Here is a 14,524-nt window from a genome sequence, read left to right as displayed (position 1 = left end):
TTCACCGCATGAAGCAAGATCTTGCATGGAGCTCCACACCAAAGGTGATTCATTGTCATTTTGTATGTCTTCCATTTCTGAATAATCACACAAACAGCTATCATTTTCTCACCAAGCTTCATGCTGATTGTTCTGCGTACTTTGTAATAGTTTAGCATTAGTAAATCAGCTTACTTCAATAACATTTCATTCATACTGGACCCGACTCGATGATTTGGGTGAGTAAATATACGATACATTGTACTTTTCAAGAGAGTAGGCAGGTTTGTGGTTTCTCTTTAAATTTCTGTTAAATTTGACTTCCGCATGGAAGTCCCGCCCCCTCTCGCAAAATAAAAGTGCTGCTGTCGCAAGGTCTTGTGACTTGACTGTAACTTGTCAACAAAACAGTAATGCTGAAGTTCGTGTCGCTATTGCTGGCCCTTAGTTTCTGCCAGGGCCTGCAGCACAACAACATCGACGACTATGTTGAGGCCGAGCCCGTTTTCGAGGCGTCAAAGTACGGCTCCCTGTGGCCTCTGCCGCAGAAAGTGCAGATTTCAGAGGTTTCATTCAAGTTAACCAGTAGCAGCTTCAGGATTGTTGATGCCAAAGCATCGTCCGCTGGACCGAGCTGCAGTCTCCTACAGAGCGCATACAGGAGGTGAGCAGCTGTGTTTATAAGCTGTTTTTATATTTATTTATTTAAATCGCTGCACATTATTTATATATGTGGCGAAATCTCAACACCGCAGCCCGTGTTGCGTTCAGGGGCCAGTTTCCACCCTCGTGCGGTCTCTCTCTGCAGGTATTATGAGTACATGTTCGGCAGCGCTAAAAAGCAGTGGTGGAGCAAAAACAACAGGCGATCAGATCCCTCTGATCTGTCCGAGCTGCAGGTGTGGATCACATCACCTGACTCTGAATGTGACGGATACCCCAGTGTGACTTCTGACGAGTCATGTGAGTACCTTCCCTTCCTCGTTCATGTCATGTTTTACGGCGGTATCCAATCAGGCGCCTCTTCCTCAGCTATTCCATGTAACAAGCTGTAACTACTGTTACTAAACTGCCTTGCGTCACAGAGGGGAAATTGTGTACTTTTTACTCTATTACATGTATGTTCCAGCTTTTCAGGGTACTTCCCACTTTCTGATTTTACAAAGCAAACCAAACGAAAAAGATGTGCAATGAAAGTGAAACCGAATGAATGAAAATATGGAGCAAATTTGTACAGCTGTTTTATATTGATTATGTATGAAGTGTTCCTAACTTGATTGTAACTATTGCCACCTGAAAACAAATTTTCATACTATGCAACCATGTGGAAAAACTAAGTACACGCTTACAGCTCCCATAGGAATTAAAAGGTTAAGTGGCAGCCAGGTGCCAGCTTGATTAATTGATCATTGGCCACCGTGGGCACCTCTCTAAAGGCACAAGTTTGGGCATTTAACATCCCAGGAAATTCACCCCAAGGTCAGAGCAAAAGCATTTCAGACACTACAGGCCTCAGTTAGCATGTTAAAGGTTAAAATCCATGATAGTACAATTACAAACAGCCTCTCCAAATGGGTTGTTTAGAGAGGTTTTTTATGTTTTTTTTTTTTTTTATGTGCATAAGAATGAATCACAACACTTCTGGAACAATGCCCAAGGGGTGATGTTTGGTCATAATTTACAACTCCAAATTTCGAACGCAGTTAATCAGCACAAATACCTCATACCAACTGTCAGCCATGGCTTTTGGGCCAAAATGCCTCTACACCAACGAGAGACTATTCCAGTCATACAGAGAACACTACAACAGTACAATACTACAATAAGCAAACAATAGTTTGAGGCATTCTGCTGCTGAATCAAGGGGTGTACGTAGTTTTTAACAGGACTGCGTAGTCCTGTAGACAAGGTCGTTTTCACAAGCGTATATAAATGATCTTAACACTTCGTCCATCTGTGACTATGCAGAAATGAATATTGCAAACTGTTATCTGCCTCTGCATGATGAGCATGATATTTATCTACTCTTGCTTGTGGTTTCTGTCCTGTTTTCTTAGACTTTAACACCTAACTTAGAAGTACATTTAGAAATCAGACTGAAATGAAGAAAAAAAACAGGTTTATATTGTGACGTTTTAAAGAGATTAAAATTTCATTAAATTACAGAGTTTAATTACATTTTTGACATGTGACTTCTTACAAAACGTCAGTATTGACTTTAGTACCACCAACTTGCATTTTATTTGATTTACAAATGAAATTGTTTTCATTCAAAGAAAGTTATAACATTCATTTTTCTGTGAATGCTCTGACTAATATTTCATTGATGATACATTTATTTACATTGGAAATGCAGGGTAATTTCAGTGCACTAGAGCATTTTTGGCTGGTTTCCGTGGTCACACTGAAGACTTTGCAGTGGAATTAGTGATCACCTGGAGATCAAATACTAGAATTAACCCTAACCTTAATCTACACCAAATGTTCAAATCCTTCCTTAAGGCCGTGACTTGACCATTTCCGTACCCTGACCTGAACACCTCTACAACAATCGGCCAAGTTTTGACACGCTGAATATGCAGTAAACAGGTGGTGGTTTCTTACAGATGAACTGACAGTGAATCAGCCAGTTGCTGTCCTGAAGGCACCTAAGGTCTGGGGAGCTCTGCACGGTAGGATTTACAGCATTTATTTTCTTTGTCAAATAATTTCTTATTTCCCCTTTTCTGTTTAGTAGTAAGAAAACAAGAAATTCTATAAAGATTTCTTTGTCTTTTTTTTTTTAAATTAAATAGCTCATATGAATAGTTTTTGTTTATCTTGTTTGTTTTTTGAGAAATTTCCTTATTCGATTACTGGCTGAGAGACGAGATGATAGCTATCAAATCAAGGCCCTGATTAGCTAGAAACGGGGTGAACAAAGTCATCCAGCAGCTCTCAGGCTTATAAATGATCATGTTGCACCTCATTTATTTGTGTACAGTAATAGTCTGCTCAGGTCTTCCGTGTTTGCAAATGCTAAATGGACTCATACTTGTATGGTGCTTTTCTGCTCTAATTGAGCCCTCAAAGTGCTTTTTACTGCACTCACCCAAAGTCCTACACATCCTACACACACTCAAAATCCTATGAACACACTGGGAACATGTAAGCTGAAGGAGCCGGGATCAAACCACAACCTTCCAATTGGTAGACGTGCCACAGCTTCCTGTTTATAGCTTTAATGCTAAGCTAACTATAGTTGTAGCTTCATAGACTCTTTGTCCAAAAGTACTGGGCCACCTACAGGTGCTGCTCAGCCTTGGAAACCCAGACCACGAAGTTCCTAGTGCAGTTTTTGTGCTGATGTTAATGCCAAAGAGCTTTTACACAGGACACACCTCAACACGACTTGTTGTTGTTGAACTTTGGTCATATTATCCTTTGCTGTTTTCAGATTACATTTAGTTTTATGGGTGTGTAATGTTTTCCAAGAACTGTATCATGTGTTTATTTTGGATTGCTATATTTTTTTCTAGGCCTGGAAACCTTTAGCCAGTTGGTGTTTGAAGATGAATATGGAGCTGTAAGTTGAAGACATTTGGCTGGTTCTGTTTTTTGTTTCTACCATGTTAATCCTTAAAGAACTTTTTGTGAGCTAGATTTGAATTGAATTTTTGTCCCCCAACTTTGCATCTTTTTCAGAAAAGTATCAATGCAGCAATAATCAATGACTTCCCCAGGTTTCAACACAGAGGCATCTTACTGGACAGCTCTCGGCACTTCCTTCCCATTAAAGTCATTTTGGCCAATTTGGTGCGAGTAAAACCATTAAAAAAATTTTTTTTTACCTTTCAATCATTTAACAGACTTTCTAAATTACTTTCTCTCCTGGTTCATTCATACAGGAAACAATGGCAATGAACAAATTCAATGTTTTCCACTGGCACATTGTTGATGATCAGTCCTTCCCTTACTTAAGCCGAACCTTCCCACAGCTCAGCGAGCAAGTCGGTACAAAGTTTGTTGGTTTTAAACTTCACCAGAGAGGAGCAGGGTGCTTTTTATTAAGAGTGCTGTGATCCACTGTTCGCAGGGAGCTTACCACCCATACACCCACGTGTATACACCAGCCGATGTGAAGATGGTAATCGAGTTTGCTCGTCTAAGAGGCATTCGCGTCATACCGGAGTTTGACACTCCAGGACACACACAGTCTTGGGGCAAAGGTGAGGTTTTTAGACAGCTTTTTAGTTTTAACAATTTTTTTTTGTTTTTGAAGATGTCTTGATCTTTACTCTATCATTTCCCATCAGGCCAAAAAGATCTTCTCACACCCTGTTACTCTGGGTCCAAACCCTCTGGCTCTTTCGGGCCAGTGAATCCCATCCTGAACACCACGTACGACTTCATGGCTCAGTTCTTCACGGAGATCAGCACCGTGTTCCCCGATGGCTACGTTCACCTGGGAGGTGATGAGGTGGACTTCACATGCTGGTGAGACTGTGCACGCATAGTCAGAAAAATTACTTTTCGCCTCAGAGGTCAGGCAACAGATATTAGCTGTTAGCTTTGTCCTGCAGGAAGTCCAACCCAGACATTCAGAAGTTCATGGAGCAGCAACATTTTGGAGACGACTACAGAAAACTGGAATCATTCTACATCCAAAAGTGTGTTTCCCACCAAACCTCTGTTTGCTATTTAATAGTTGAAATGAAAAAAAAAAAAGTTTCCTTTGATGCTTTCTTGATCCAACAGACTCTTGGATATTGTGACCTCTACCAAGAAGGGCTACCTGATCTGGCAGGAGGTCTTTGACAATGGTGTTAAGGTAAGTTCTTGAAACATTAGCTAAATCAATTTGAATGTTGAATGCTTTATCATCAATTTAACTTTGATTTAATTTGAAGTTTTTCATTTAGTTAGTGAAGGACTAATTGGAAAAATTATGCTTTTTTACTTTCTTGCTGAAAGTTGGATAAATACTCAATTGTCTAAATGCTAAATTATAGGCTCGCACTAGTAGCCGGTTACTGGGGCTATAGTTACCATGATACATATATATATTTCTCATGAGCCTGAAAGGAAAGGTGACTCCAGACTTCTGCACAGTACTGTATAATTGTGTTAAACTGTCATGAAATTAGTCACTTTTCTCAGGAAGCTTGTTAATATTAGCTAGCTGACAATCATAGAGAAATATTCAAATAATCAATACTGTGAAATGATGCTAAGTCCAAACTAGCTCAATTTGCATCATTAAGAAGCTTGTCTTGCCTGTATGGGGTCCTGGCTACTAAAGTTTGAGAGTCAATGGCTTAAAAGATTTAAAGTCTGCTTATTAGACTTTGGGATTTTATGATGTAGGCCGTAACAGCAATTTACCCATTTCAAGACTTTGTAGTAAGCTTAGCTTACTAGCTTTTTATGCTAACTTAGAGACAGACATGAAATTAGTCTTGAGATTCTCATCTAACTCTTGACAACAAAGCAAAACGATGTTACACCAGTCATGTCCTCTAATCATTTCTTTAGTCACAGTCAACCTTCATGTAACGATTTAACTCAAGTGCACGAGTTTGATTTGTAACCATTCCAGCTAAAGCCTGACACGGTAGTGCATGTGTGGATTGGTGGCGGAAGTGATAAGGAGATGAGCAATGTCACGGCAGCAGGCTACACCACCATCCTCTCTGCTCCATGGTACCTAGATTATATTAGCTACGGGCAGGATTGGCAGAAGTACTACAAAGTTGAACCACTCAACTTTGAAGGTCAGTTTTAAACAAGAATTGGTCATATTTTGAATATATATTGATATGAACTCAATTTTTTTGTTACTTCCAACAGGCTTACACTTGTACACTTGAAAATTGCACAGTTGTGACAAAAGGCCAACAGACTGAACATGGGGCATTGTGGTTGGTGGTTTCAGATGTTGTTCCTTTTAATGTGCTGCTGTTTTCACCACTATGGGGGACCAATCGCATATTTGAAATGATACTGAAAAAAATGAGAAGGAAGTCATGAGTAAACAATGTTGGGTACATTTGTGCATGACTGGTTCTCTATAAAGCTAGAAAAAGCTTTTGTCCTAGTTCCTCTCCGTACTTTTCTCTTATGTTCTCATTACTGAGATGTCTGTGTATGTGTGTGCTGTGTAGCTGAAAGCAGACACACTAATCCACGTTTGGAAGGGAAACCAGGAACAATACCAGAATGAGATGGCAAGCGTTACTGCATCAGGGTACCAGACCCTGCTGTCCACTCCCTGGTACCTGAACCGTATCTCCTACGGGCAGGACTGGCAGGGTTTTTACAAGGCCGACCCACAGGACTTTAAGGGTTTGTGTCTGCATTAATGATTCATATATTTACAACCTGTCAGAACTTGACCACGTTCATGTGATAATATTTTATTGCTTTGTTGTTGTCAGGGTCACACTGTAGTCAACTTTTGGCCTAGATCTCAAGTTTCAGGAAGGTCACTCCTGTGTAAATTGGTGTAAGCCTGTTCAGTAACGAGCAGAACAATAAATTAATATTTTACTGTCATTCGGGAGAATATATAATTTAAATAATTAAATTATTTTATTCATCACTTGTCCCTTTTCAGTTTTTCGAATGTGTCATTGTTGAATTTCCCTGACCCGATCAAATGCTAAATTTTAAAACAGGAACTGATGAGCAGAAAAAGCTGGTGATTGGTGGAGAGGCCTGCTTGTGGGGAGAGTATGTGGACGCCACAAACCTCACACCCAGACTTTGGTAAGCCTGATATAGGTGCATTTTAATAGGCGATTAACAGACAATATGCATATTATTCAGTTCTAAATGAGGTAAATGCTACCTGAGCTCAACAACACATGACATATTACACTCTTTTATTCAATAACTAAGCAAAAATGCAGAAGCAGTGTATAGAAAACGAGGTGCACTTTATCATTCAGTAATTGTTTTCTCTCACAACATTGTGGAGGAATTTTGGCCCTCTATTGTTTACAACCGCGGTCCCCAACTCCCGGGCCTCGGACCGGTACCGGTCTGTGAGTCGTTTGCTACTGGGCCGCGAGAGTTGAGGCTCAGGTGTGAAATGTATGGTTTTCAGGGTTTTTATCGGTTTTCAGCGTTATTTTGTTATCGTTTTTATTGTTAACTCTGTTTTCCTGGGTCTTTTCACGTGTGTTATGAATAAATCTTCTTTTTTTTTGGTACCGGTACTAGTTTTATTTTGTTGTATTTATCCGCGACACCTTAAAGGCCGGTCCGTGAAAATATTGTCGGGCATAAACCGGTCCATGGCGCAAAAAAGGTTGGAGACCTCTGGTTTACAATGTTCAATTTATTGAGGTTTTCAGGAACCTTTGAGAGCTATTTGCATGAACACAGCTCTCTTGAAGTATTTATCTAATGCTGTGGAGTATATTTCAATCAGGTTTGAGGTCGAGAGCGTGGTCTGGACTTTGACTGTGCCAATACAGCATTACTTTTTTCTCTTTCAGCCATTCTGTTATAGGTTTTCTGAATTTTCTGAAATCTCACATTTGCTTCTACAATACTTTAGTATTCAGAGGAGTTCATGGTTGACTCGGTACAACCTGAATCATCACCCCTCCACCACTGTGCTTGGCAGTTGTTACGAGGTGTTTGTGCCAATGCTGTGTTCGATTTCCACCAATTTGGCCAAAGACTTCTGTTTTAGTCTCATCTGTTCAAAGGATATTATCCCCGAAACCTAATCTGTGCTGCCATGTTTTAGAGGAGAGGCTTTCTCCTGGCAAGTCTTCCAAACAAACCCATACTTGTTCAGTCTTTTTCTGATGTGAGACTTTCAAAATGTCCATATAAGCCCTCCCAAATTGATGGGCAGCAACAATTGCTTCTCTAAGATCACTGCTGATTGCTTTCCTCCCTCATTGAGTTAACCTGAATACTCCAGACAACCAAAACTTCTGCTTCTTGTTATTACTTCCAGGCCTCGTGCCAGTGCTGTGGCAGAGCGGCTGTGGAGCGCCAAAGACGTGACCGACATCGGCGATGCCTTCAACAGACTGTCGCTGCACCGCTGCCGTATGGTAGAGTAAGTATCAGAGGAGCCTTTGTACCACTAATTTGTATCTACCTGCTAATTTTATCAGTTAGCAGGTGCCTTTCTGTTAAGAGGAGATTCATTTAGGTATTTTGCATTAAGGTGTTGTTCCACTACTAAATAATTTTGTCCTACATTAGGCGCGGCATCCCAGCTGAGCCGCTGTTTTCCAGCTACTGTCCACATGAGTACAAGGGTGTCTGAAAACGAAGACCGGACCCAGCAAATGAAATGGAAAGGGAAGAAATTCATATTCTTTTGACTATTCTTCAACTATATGAAACTAAAATGCTGAACTTCCTAGATCACTGTACCGATGAGCTCTGAAACACATCGTCCTTTTTTTAGATTTGCTCCACAGAACTTTTAAATCACATTTAATGTCGAGGGTGTTACTGTTATGATTGCACTTTTTTTATGAATGTTTCTAGAATTCATTGTCAATAAAAAGTTAAAAGTTCAGAAGATTTTTCTGGTTGTTTACAAAATAAAAACCAAGGATTTAAAGTGACTGGTTTCACGTTTATTTTAGAACATCATACACAACTTCTTGTCTCTGTTAACCAGCTGTAGATATTCACAGAATAAATATTTGATCCAGACTAATTATTATTGTCTGAGGGAGAGGAAAAAAAATCATCTCTCTGTTTGAGAAGGCTTCTGGTCACATTACTGAACTGGGATCACAGCAGGCCAGAGAGTCTTTTGAGGAGTGTGTTCTGCTCCTGAGGGTTCATGGCCTCGTAGGTATCCAGCTCCAGGGAGAATGTGGCGTTGCCAGATGTCAGTGTTCGTAGAACGGTGGAATAACCCTTTACGTGGACACAAATTTTTAAATCAGAAATAATTCTCACTAGCAAATTAAACCCTCCAAAAAAGCAATCTGTTAACGTTTGAGTGTCCTCTCACCATCATCTCAGCCAGGGGCACGGTTGCTAAGAGCACCTTGTTGTCATGACGGCTCTGGATGTCTCTGACCGTTCCTCGTCTTTGAGCCAAGTCTCCCAGCACCGAGCTGAGGTGGTCATCGCCGACAGTCACTTCTAACGACATGACTGGCTCGAGGACCTGTCCGCCCGCGAGCCGCAGGGCCTGCATCCAAAGAAATGGAACCACGGCTCAGCCTTATAGTTCCAGCACTAACCAATTAGAGCTTATCAATAATGCTTTTACCTTCAGCATGCAGCGAGACACGCAGGCAGACACCATGGCAGGTGAAGTCCCAGGTTCTATGGTAACACGCTGCATCAGTGTAGACACACTCTGCAATGGGTAACCTAGCAGTGGCCCTGAATGAAGGAGTTATTGCAATTAAGGGGGGGAAATTGTAATAAATATACAGCATATAATTAAAAAAATATTTAACTAAAATAAGGGACGTTCCAGTGCTTTGTGTGTTTCCCTGAAAGAGGGAAAAAATGAGTTTGGTCCATTTACCTTGAAGAAATGAGCTGTGCACTCCATTCTCCACTGCCTCTTTCATTTCTGCTGAAAGCTGTCCCTCTAATTCTTCCGTGAAAGCCAGTTCGCATGAACCACCCACTGAGGCGACATCCACAGGCCTGACAGCCAGCTCCACTGTTACGACATGTCTTCTCTCCCCTACTGTCCGGTCCAGCGTGTCTGCACCAAATTCATAAAAAGAATTTGACGGCTGCTGCGCGAAGCTGACGAAAACTGTTCCTCCAAATGTAACAAGTGAAAAGTGTTTGTACCTGAAGCCGAAGCCTCGTGGAGAATTGTCTCTCTGTAAGCAACCTGCAGCGGCCCGAGGTGAGTCTCAATGCCGTGCTCTCTTCTGATTCGATCGTGGATGATCTCGATGTGCAGCTCTCCCATTCCGCATAAAATGGTCTGAGAACGGAGAGCGAAGGTGGTTTCGGTGACTCATTCTAGCACTGGACAAAGAAAGTCCCGGCTAATCCGATGCATTACCTGACCAGAGTCTGGATCAACTCGGACTTTGAGACTGGGGTCTTCTCTTTGGAGGCAGTTGAGCACATTTTCAAGATCTTTCATGGTAAAAAAAAAAAATTAATAAGTGAGTGAGCACAGTTGGTGAAGCACAGCTACACACTTTGCACATAATCGCCTCAAATAACTGACCGGCCTGTTTGGACATAGATGGCGGTTCTATGGTGCAGAAGAAGACGGGATCAGGGACCTCCACTCCTGACAGGATCACGCTGGCACACTCTCTGCTCCTCTTTCCCGCCTCGCTGTCATTTTGGGCTCGACGGGCCGCGGCTGCTGCTGACGCCTTCGATGACACAATAGTGTCTCCTGTAACTGTCTTAAATGAAAGGAGAAACCATAAGGAACATTTGATGGGGGGGGGGGGAATCTTAATTTAAGCAAATATTGGAAATTTAGAGAAGCTCTACCTGCTTGAGTCCCACAGTAAGAGCAATATTTCCCGCTGTCATCGAAGGGATTTCTACATGCTGGTCAGCAAATGGCACCAGCAGCCTGCTCATCCTCTCACTGCAAATATACAAGATTGGACATGCTGTGTTGTAATAATGACTCTGTGATGGAGTACGTCTGTGAAAGTGTGTTACACTGCAGCTGCTGTGGAGATCAGAGGTTCGAAACTGCATACGTGCTGTTCCTGTTGATGTTGTGGAGCGCCATCTGTGGTTTCAGAGTACCAGAGTAGATCCTGAGAAACACCAGAGGGCCGCGCTGCTTGTCGTGGAGAACCTTGAAGGCCAGTGCACACAGGTCGTCTTTGTACCACCGCCTGTGAGATGATAATGAACAGGGCTTAAGGGCCTCCGTGTATCAGTCTTGTTTGTCCAGCACATCCCACAGCCGCTCGATTGAATTTTCAGAATTTGGAGGCCAAGTCAACCATTCCTGATGCTAACATGACCATTGTTGGCCCTTTCAGAGGTTGACAGAGGTGAGCATGGAGAACCTGACGGGTCTGCGATTACGGATCCCCATATACAACAAACTGGGACACACGGTGTATTCTGACACCTCTCTTTCACCTTTCTACTGACCGCTGCAACTCGGGAACACCCCACAAGAGCTGCAGTTTAGGAGATGCTCTGACACAGTCGTCTAACCATCACAATTTTGCCTTTGTCAGTCTCGCTCAAAGCCGTCCGCTCTCCCATTTTTCCTGCTTCTAACGCATCAACTCTGAGAGCAAAATATTCACTTGCTGCCTAATATGTCCCACCAGCTAACAGAAGCCATGACGAAGAGATAATCAGTGCTATTCACAGCATCAACACCAAGCATTCTCTGTAGTTAGGTTCAGTTGTAATCTAGTCAACAGATAAAGAAACAATCGTTTCAGTTACAATTAATAATATCAAATTGAAAAAAAAAACAAAAAAAAACCCAATCCTTCCAGCCTAATCTGATCTAAACTAGAGCAATGTGATCTAAAATGATAAGAACGGTAAAAAACATACTTAACTTGGTGTTATAACAGGTCTAGTCTAAGTTAGCAGTAAGATGAAAGGTTCACTTACACCACATCATGGTGTCGTTCATTAGGAGCAGGCAGGTAGGCAGTGATGGCATCTAAAAGAGGCTGAACACCTTTGTTTCTCAAAGAGCTCCCACAGAGGACCGGTACACCTTTACGGGCCAGAGTAACTCGCCGCACGGCTTCTTGAAGCTGGAGACGTGTTCGACACTGATAAGTCTATATTCACAAGAACTAACAGCAGCACTGATGTACCTTAAAAGGTCATATTGGGGCACTACAATTCGCAAGACTTACTTTATTAGAGGGAATGGCATCGAAATTCTCGCTAAAATCGGTTAGCAACAGTTCTGCAAACTCATCGTCCAGATCAGCGACCTGTGATTTGAGAAAAGACGTGTAAACTGGAAGAAAAAATCGGAGGCACCTTAAGTAATGCTGGAAAACGTTACTCCAATCTGATCGTGTACCTGCTCAATTAAAGCTGTCCTTGCATCGCTGACCACCTGCAGGAGGTCTGGATCATCAGACCGGTCAAGAGCTTTGACTTCAAACACTCTGCCATCATCTCTCATAGATTTCATCTTCCACATCAGCTTCTGACTGGTTAACAAGTCAACAACACCTGTGAAGTTCTTTCCACTGCCAACAGGAATCTATGACATAGGGGTTTATAGACTGAAATATCGCTGCTGTGTTGTATTGTTGTACTAAAAGACACTCTGTTCAGTTCATCCAGTAAGTACATTTTGTTTTAAACCTGTTTTTGTGCTAGCCAAGTTTAGGATCACATTTAATATCCTAGGCTTACATGCACACTGGTGCAGTGTTTAAACTGTGAAATGTAATGTATGTATGTATGTATGTATGTATATATAGCTGCTGATGTGTAGATGTCAGTTGAGGCTGGACACTCAAAACTATGTGTAAATAAAATTGGCAAAATAAAACAGAAAAACTTTTCAGGAACGTAAAGAGCTGTTAAAAATTTCTGATGACCTACCTGCAAGAGGACTGGATTGGCTTTCAATTTCTGCCTTATGCTCTCAATGCAGAAACTCAAGCTGAAAGAAAACAAAATGAAAGGGTCTCTATTTTAACACTGCAACAGAAAAGTAAAACAAAACTTCCATTAAATGGGAAAACTTAAACTGAGTCCCTCACTTCGCTGCAGGCTTGTCCATCTTATTGAGGAAACAAACACAGGGGATGTGGTGCTTCTCTGCTTGTCTCCACACGGTCAGAGTCTGAGCCTGTTGGCGTTTTCAAAGGAAAAAAAAACCCCACAATGATCAGAGCCTGAAACCAATTTTTTAATGAAAAAAAGAAGGTGTTTGCAAAAGGGGAAATAACCTCAACGCCAGCCGACGCGTCAAACACCGCCACAGCCCCATCAAGCACACGAAGTGCCCGCTCCACCTCAAGCGTGAAGTCAACGTGTCCTGTAGTGACGCAGTCATTCAGTCATTTTTTTAAATTTCTACAAGAAATTGCCTTATTTCTTTATTCTTACCTGGTGTGTCTATGAGATTTATTCTATGACTTTTCCAGTCAAAGGTTACTGCTGCTGACTGTATGGTGATGCCACGCTCTCGCTCTTGGGCCATAAAATCTGTCACTGTATCCCCATCGTCAACATCTAAAAACAACAGTGACATGAAATCAAATTGTTTAAAAAAAACATTTTAAAAAAAGAATCAGAGTCAGGTTTGGATAATTAAGAATTTGCATCACTGCTGCATGCTGTTTTCCTGCACACCTCCCAATGCCCTTGTGTAACCGGCGTAGTAAAGCATCCTCTCTGTGGTTGTCGTCTTGCCTGCATCAATGTGGGCCATGATGCCGATGTTTCGGATTCTGTAGACACACGAATTGATGGGACTCTAAGAACACAGCAGAATCTGCCGGGTACTTTTTAATGCAGATGCAGAATGCAATTAAATTACTCACCTGGATACTTCAGGGTTGACGAGAGCCCGTAATGATTTGACATCATCTATGACAGGAACAGGAAGCACAATTATGAGGATTTCACTGCTGCCACATTAAAGTCTATCACTGACTAGTTTATCTGCAACTGACTGTTGTATTACAGGAAAGAACAGCAAAGGCCTAGTTCGCTTTCTATTGATATCTTTACAAACATACACCCAAGATTTCTGAACCAGTTGTTTTTTTCACATTCTGCAAAATAATTTAATTTATTTAAGAAGGTCTCAAACTGTTTTTAAATGCAGAGCAATAATTAAGTTTAACAATCTCAAACTAAAACACACACAATGACAGGCACTTCATATGAAAATATATCTTAAATATAACACGAATCTTCACCTAACCAATGAATCCAATAAGAGAACTTACCTGGAAGAAGGCTGTAATGTCTCTTTACGTGACAGCTTAGTCTACATCTGCAGCACTGCAGCCCCGCAGCGAATAAACGCCTCCCCTGTGGACCAAAACCAGGTTATCAAATCATAAGAGTTCATATATCTAATCACTGGCAGTACTGATTTTGGGGGGGGGGGGGATTATGTCTCACCCGAATCATCCTGCTAAAGGTCTGCAATCCCCTGAGAGACATTTTTAATATCTGCTTATTATCCGAGCTGCCTTTTCTTCAGAGTCAGAGAAGACTTGAGCCATACTGGAGGAACATTAGACAGAAGAGGACTGAACGAAGCAATGTCAGCCGACTCTTTACGGATGCAGCACAACATTTAAAACAGGAGAGCCGGGAAGACTGTAGTTCTAATCAGCCGATTATTGAACTTTACCCAAAACCGAAAGAAGCCCTACATAAATGAAAAACCTCTCAAAACATTCACGCTTGGTACACGTCAAAATGCATCCCCGGGACACCTTAGAGGTCATAACATAGTTCCGGCTATGAAATCAATTCCGTTTCCGTCCATATTTGCGGCTGTAGCTCATTTTATATACTTTTATAAATTACAATAGCGGTTTTGTAAGTTTTTCTATTCGCAGCGTGTACAATAAACTTTATCCGTCCGTGTGTTACATTAAACTGAGGC

General features: G+C 41.6%; 2 protein-coding genes across 3 annotated transcripts; one reads left to right on the top strand and one right to left on the bottom strand.

Annotated features, from left to right (window-relative positions):
- The first annotated feature begins 305 nt into the window (after positions 1-305).
- On the top strand, positions 306-8,558 carry hexb (hexosaminidase B (beta polypeptide)). 2 transcript variants are annotated; one of them, XM_085464187.1, is made up of 14 exons: positions 306-643; positions 788-942; positions 2,586-2,651; positions 3,498-3,544; positions 3,664-3,774; positions 3,867-3,968; positions 4,055-4,187; positions 4,275-4,455; positions 4,542-4,628; positions 4,717-4,789; positions 6,123-6,303; positions 6,636-6,726; positions 7,934-8,038; positions 8,188-8,558. In XM_085464187.1, the coding sequence occupies exons 1-14, from the start codon at positions 393-395 to the stop codon at positions 8,249-8,251; spliced, it is 1,647 nt and encodes a 548-aa protein (XP_085320313.1). In that variant the 5' UTR covers positions 306-392; the 3' UTR covers positions 8,252-8,558. The 2 variants fall into 2 exon arrangements, with proteins under 2 accessions (XP_085320313.1, XP_085320314.1); XM_085464188.1 differs by lacking the exon at positions 6,123-6,303 and adding an exon at positions 5,558-5,732 and having other exon boundaries at positions 307-643.
- A 62-nt stretch (positions 8,559-8,620) lies between these two features.
- Positions 8,621-14,505, bottom strand: gfm2 (GTP dependent ribosome recycling factor mitochondrial 2). Its single transcript, XM_085464186.1, has 20 exons — positions 14,032-14,505; positions 13,854-13,938; positions 13,443-13,488; positions 13,252-13,349; positions 13,006-13,131; positions 12,846-12,934; positions 12,657-12,745; positions 12,496-12,556; positions 11,963-12,148; positions 11,790-11,870; positions 11,536-11,684; positions 10,650-10,790; positions 10,432-10,531; positions 10,154-10,340; positions 9,983-10,059; positions 9,763-9,901; positions 9,485-9,670; positions 9,221-9,336; positions 8,957-9,139; positions 8,621-8,859 (listed from the first exon to the last, which is right to left on the bottom strand). The coding sequence occupies exons 1-20, from the start codon at positions 14,071-14,073 to the stop codon at positions 8,731-8,733; spliced, it is 2,310 nt and encodes a 769-aa protein (XP_085320312.1). The 5' UTR covers positions 14,074-14,505; the 3' UTR covers positions 8,621-8,730.
- Between the last annotated feature and the right edge of the window lie 19 nt (positions 14,506-14,524).

The sequence above is a fragment of the Copadichromis virginalis genome, linkage group LG7 (assembly GCF_057382275.1).
Source record: "Copadichromis virginalis isolate Kocher_CV1m ecotype Utaka linkage group LG7, C_Virginalis_male_GT1.1, whole genome shotgun sequence".
NCBI classification, from domain to species: domain Eukaryota; kingdom Metazoa; phylum Chordata; class Actinopteri; order Cichliformes; family Cichlidae; genus Copadichromis; species Copadichromis virginalis.
Note: the sequence above shows the minus strand (reverse complement) of the source record. Positions and strands in the feature narration are given on the sequence as shown.

What these genes read in the sequence shown, in the direction of transcription:
- hexb (XM_085464187.1), top strand. Translation starts at nt 393, where the DNA reads ATGCTGAAGTTCGTGTCGCTATTGCTGGCCCTTAGTTTCTGCCAGGGC. An exon ending in TGTGACTTCTGACGAGTCAT is followed by an intron (nt 943 to 2,585) that starts GTGAGTACCTTC and finishes GGTTTCTTACAG; the next exon opens with ATGAACTGACAGTGAATCAG. An exon ending in CACCGCTGCCGTATGGTAGA is followed by an intron (nt 8,039 to 8,187) that starts GTAAGTATCAGA and finishes GTCCTACATTAG; the next exon opens with GCGCGGCATCCCAGCTGAGC.
- gfm2 (XM_085464186.1), bottom strand. Translation starts at nt 14,073, where the DNA reads ATGTCTCTCAGGGGATTGCAGACCTTTAGCAGGATGATTCGG. An exon ending in GGACAGCTTTAATTGAGCAG is followed by an intron (nt 11,871 to 11,962) that starts GTACACGATCAG and finishes CTCAAATCACAG; the next exon opens with GTCGCTGATCTGGACGATGA. An exon ending in CCACGAGGCTTCGGCTTCAG is followed by an intron (nt 9,671 to 9,762) that starts GTACAAACACTT and finishes AATTTGGTGCAG; the next exon opens with ACACGCTGGACCGGACAGTA.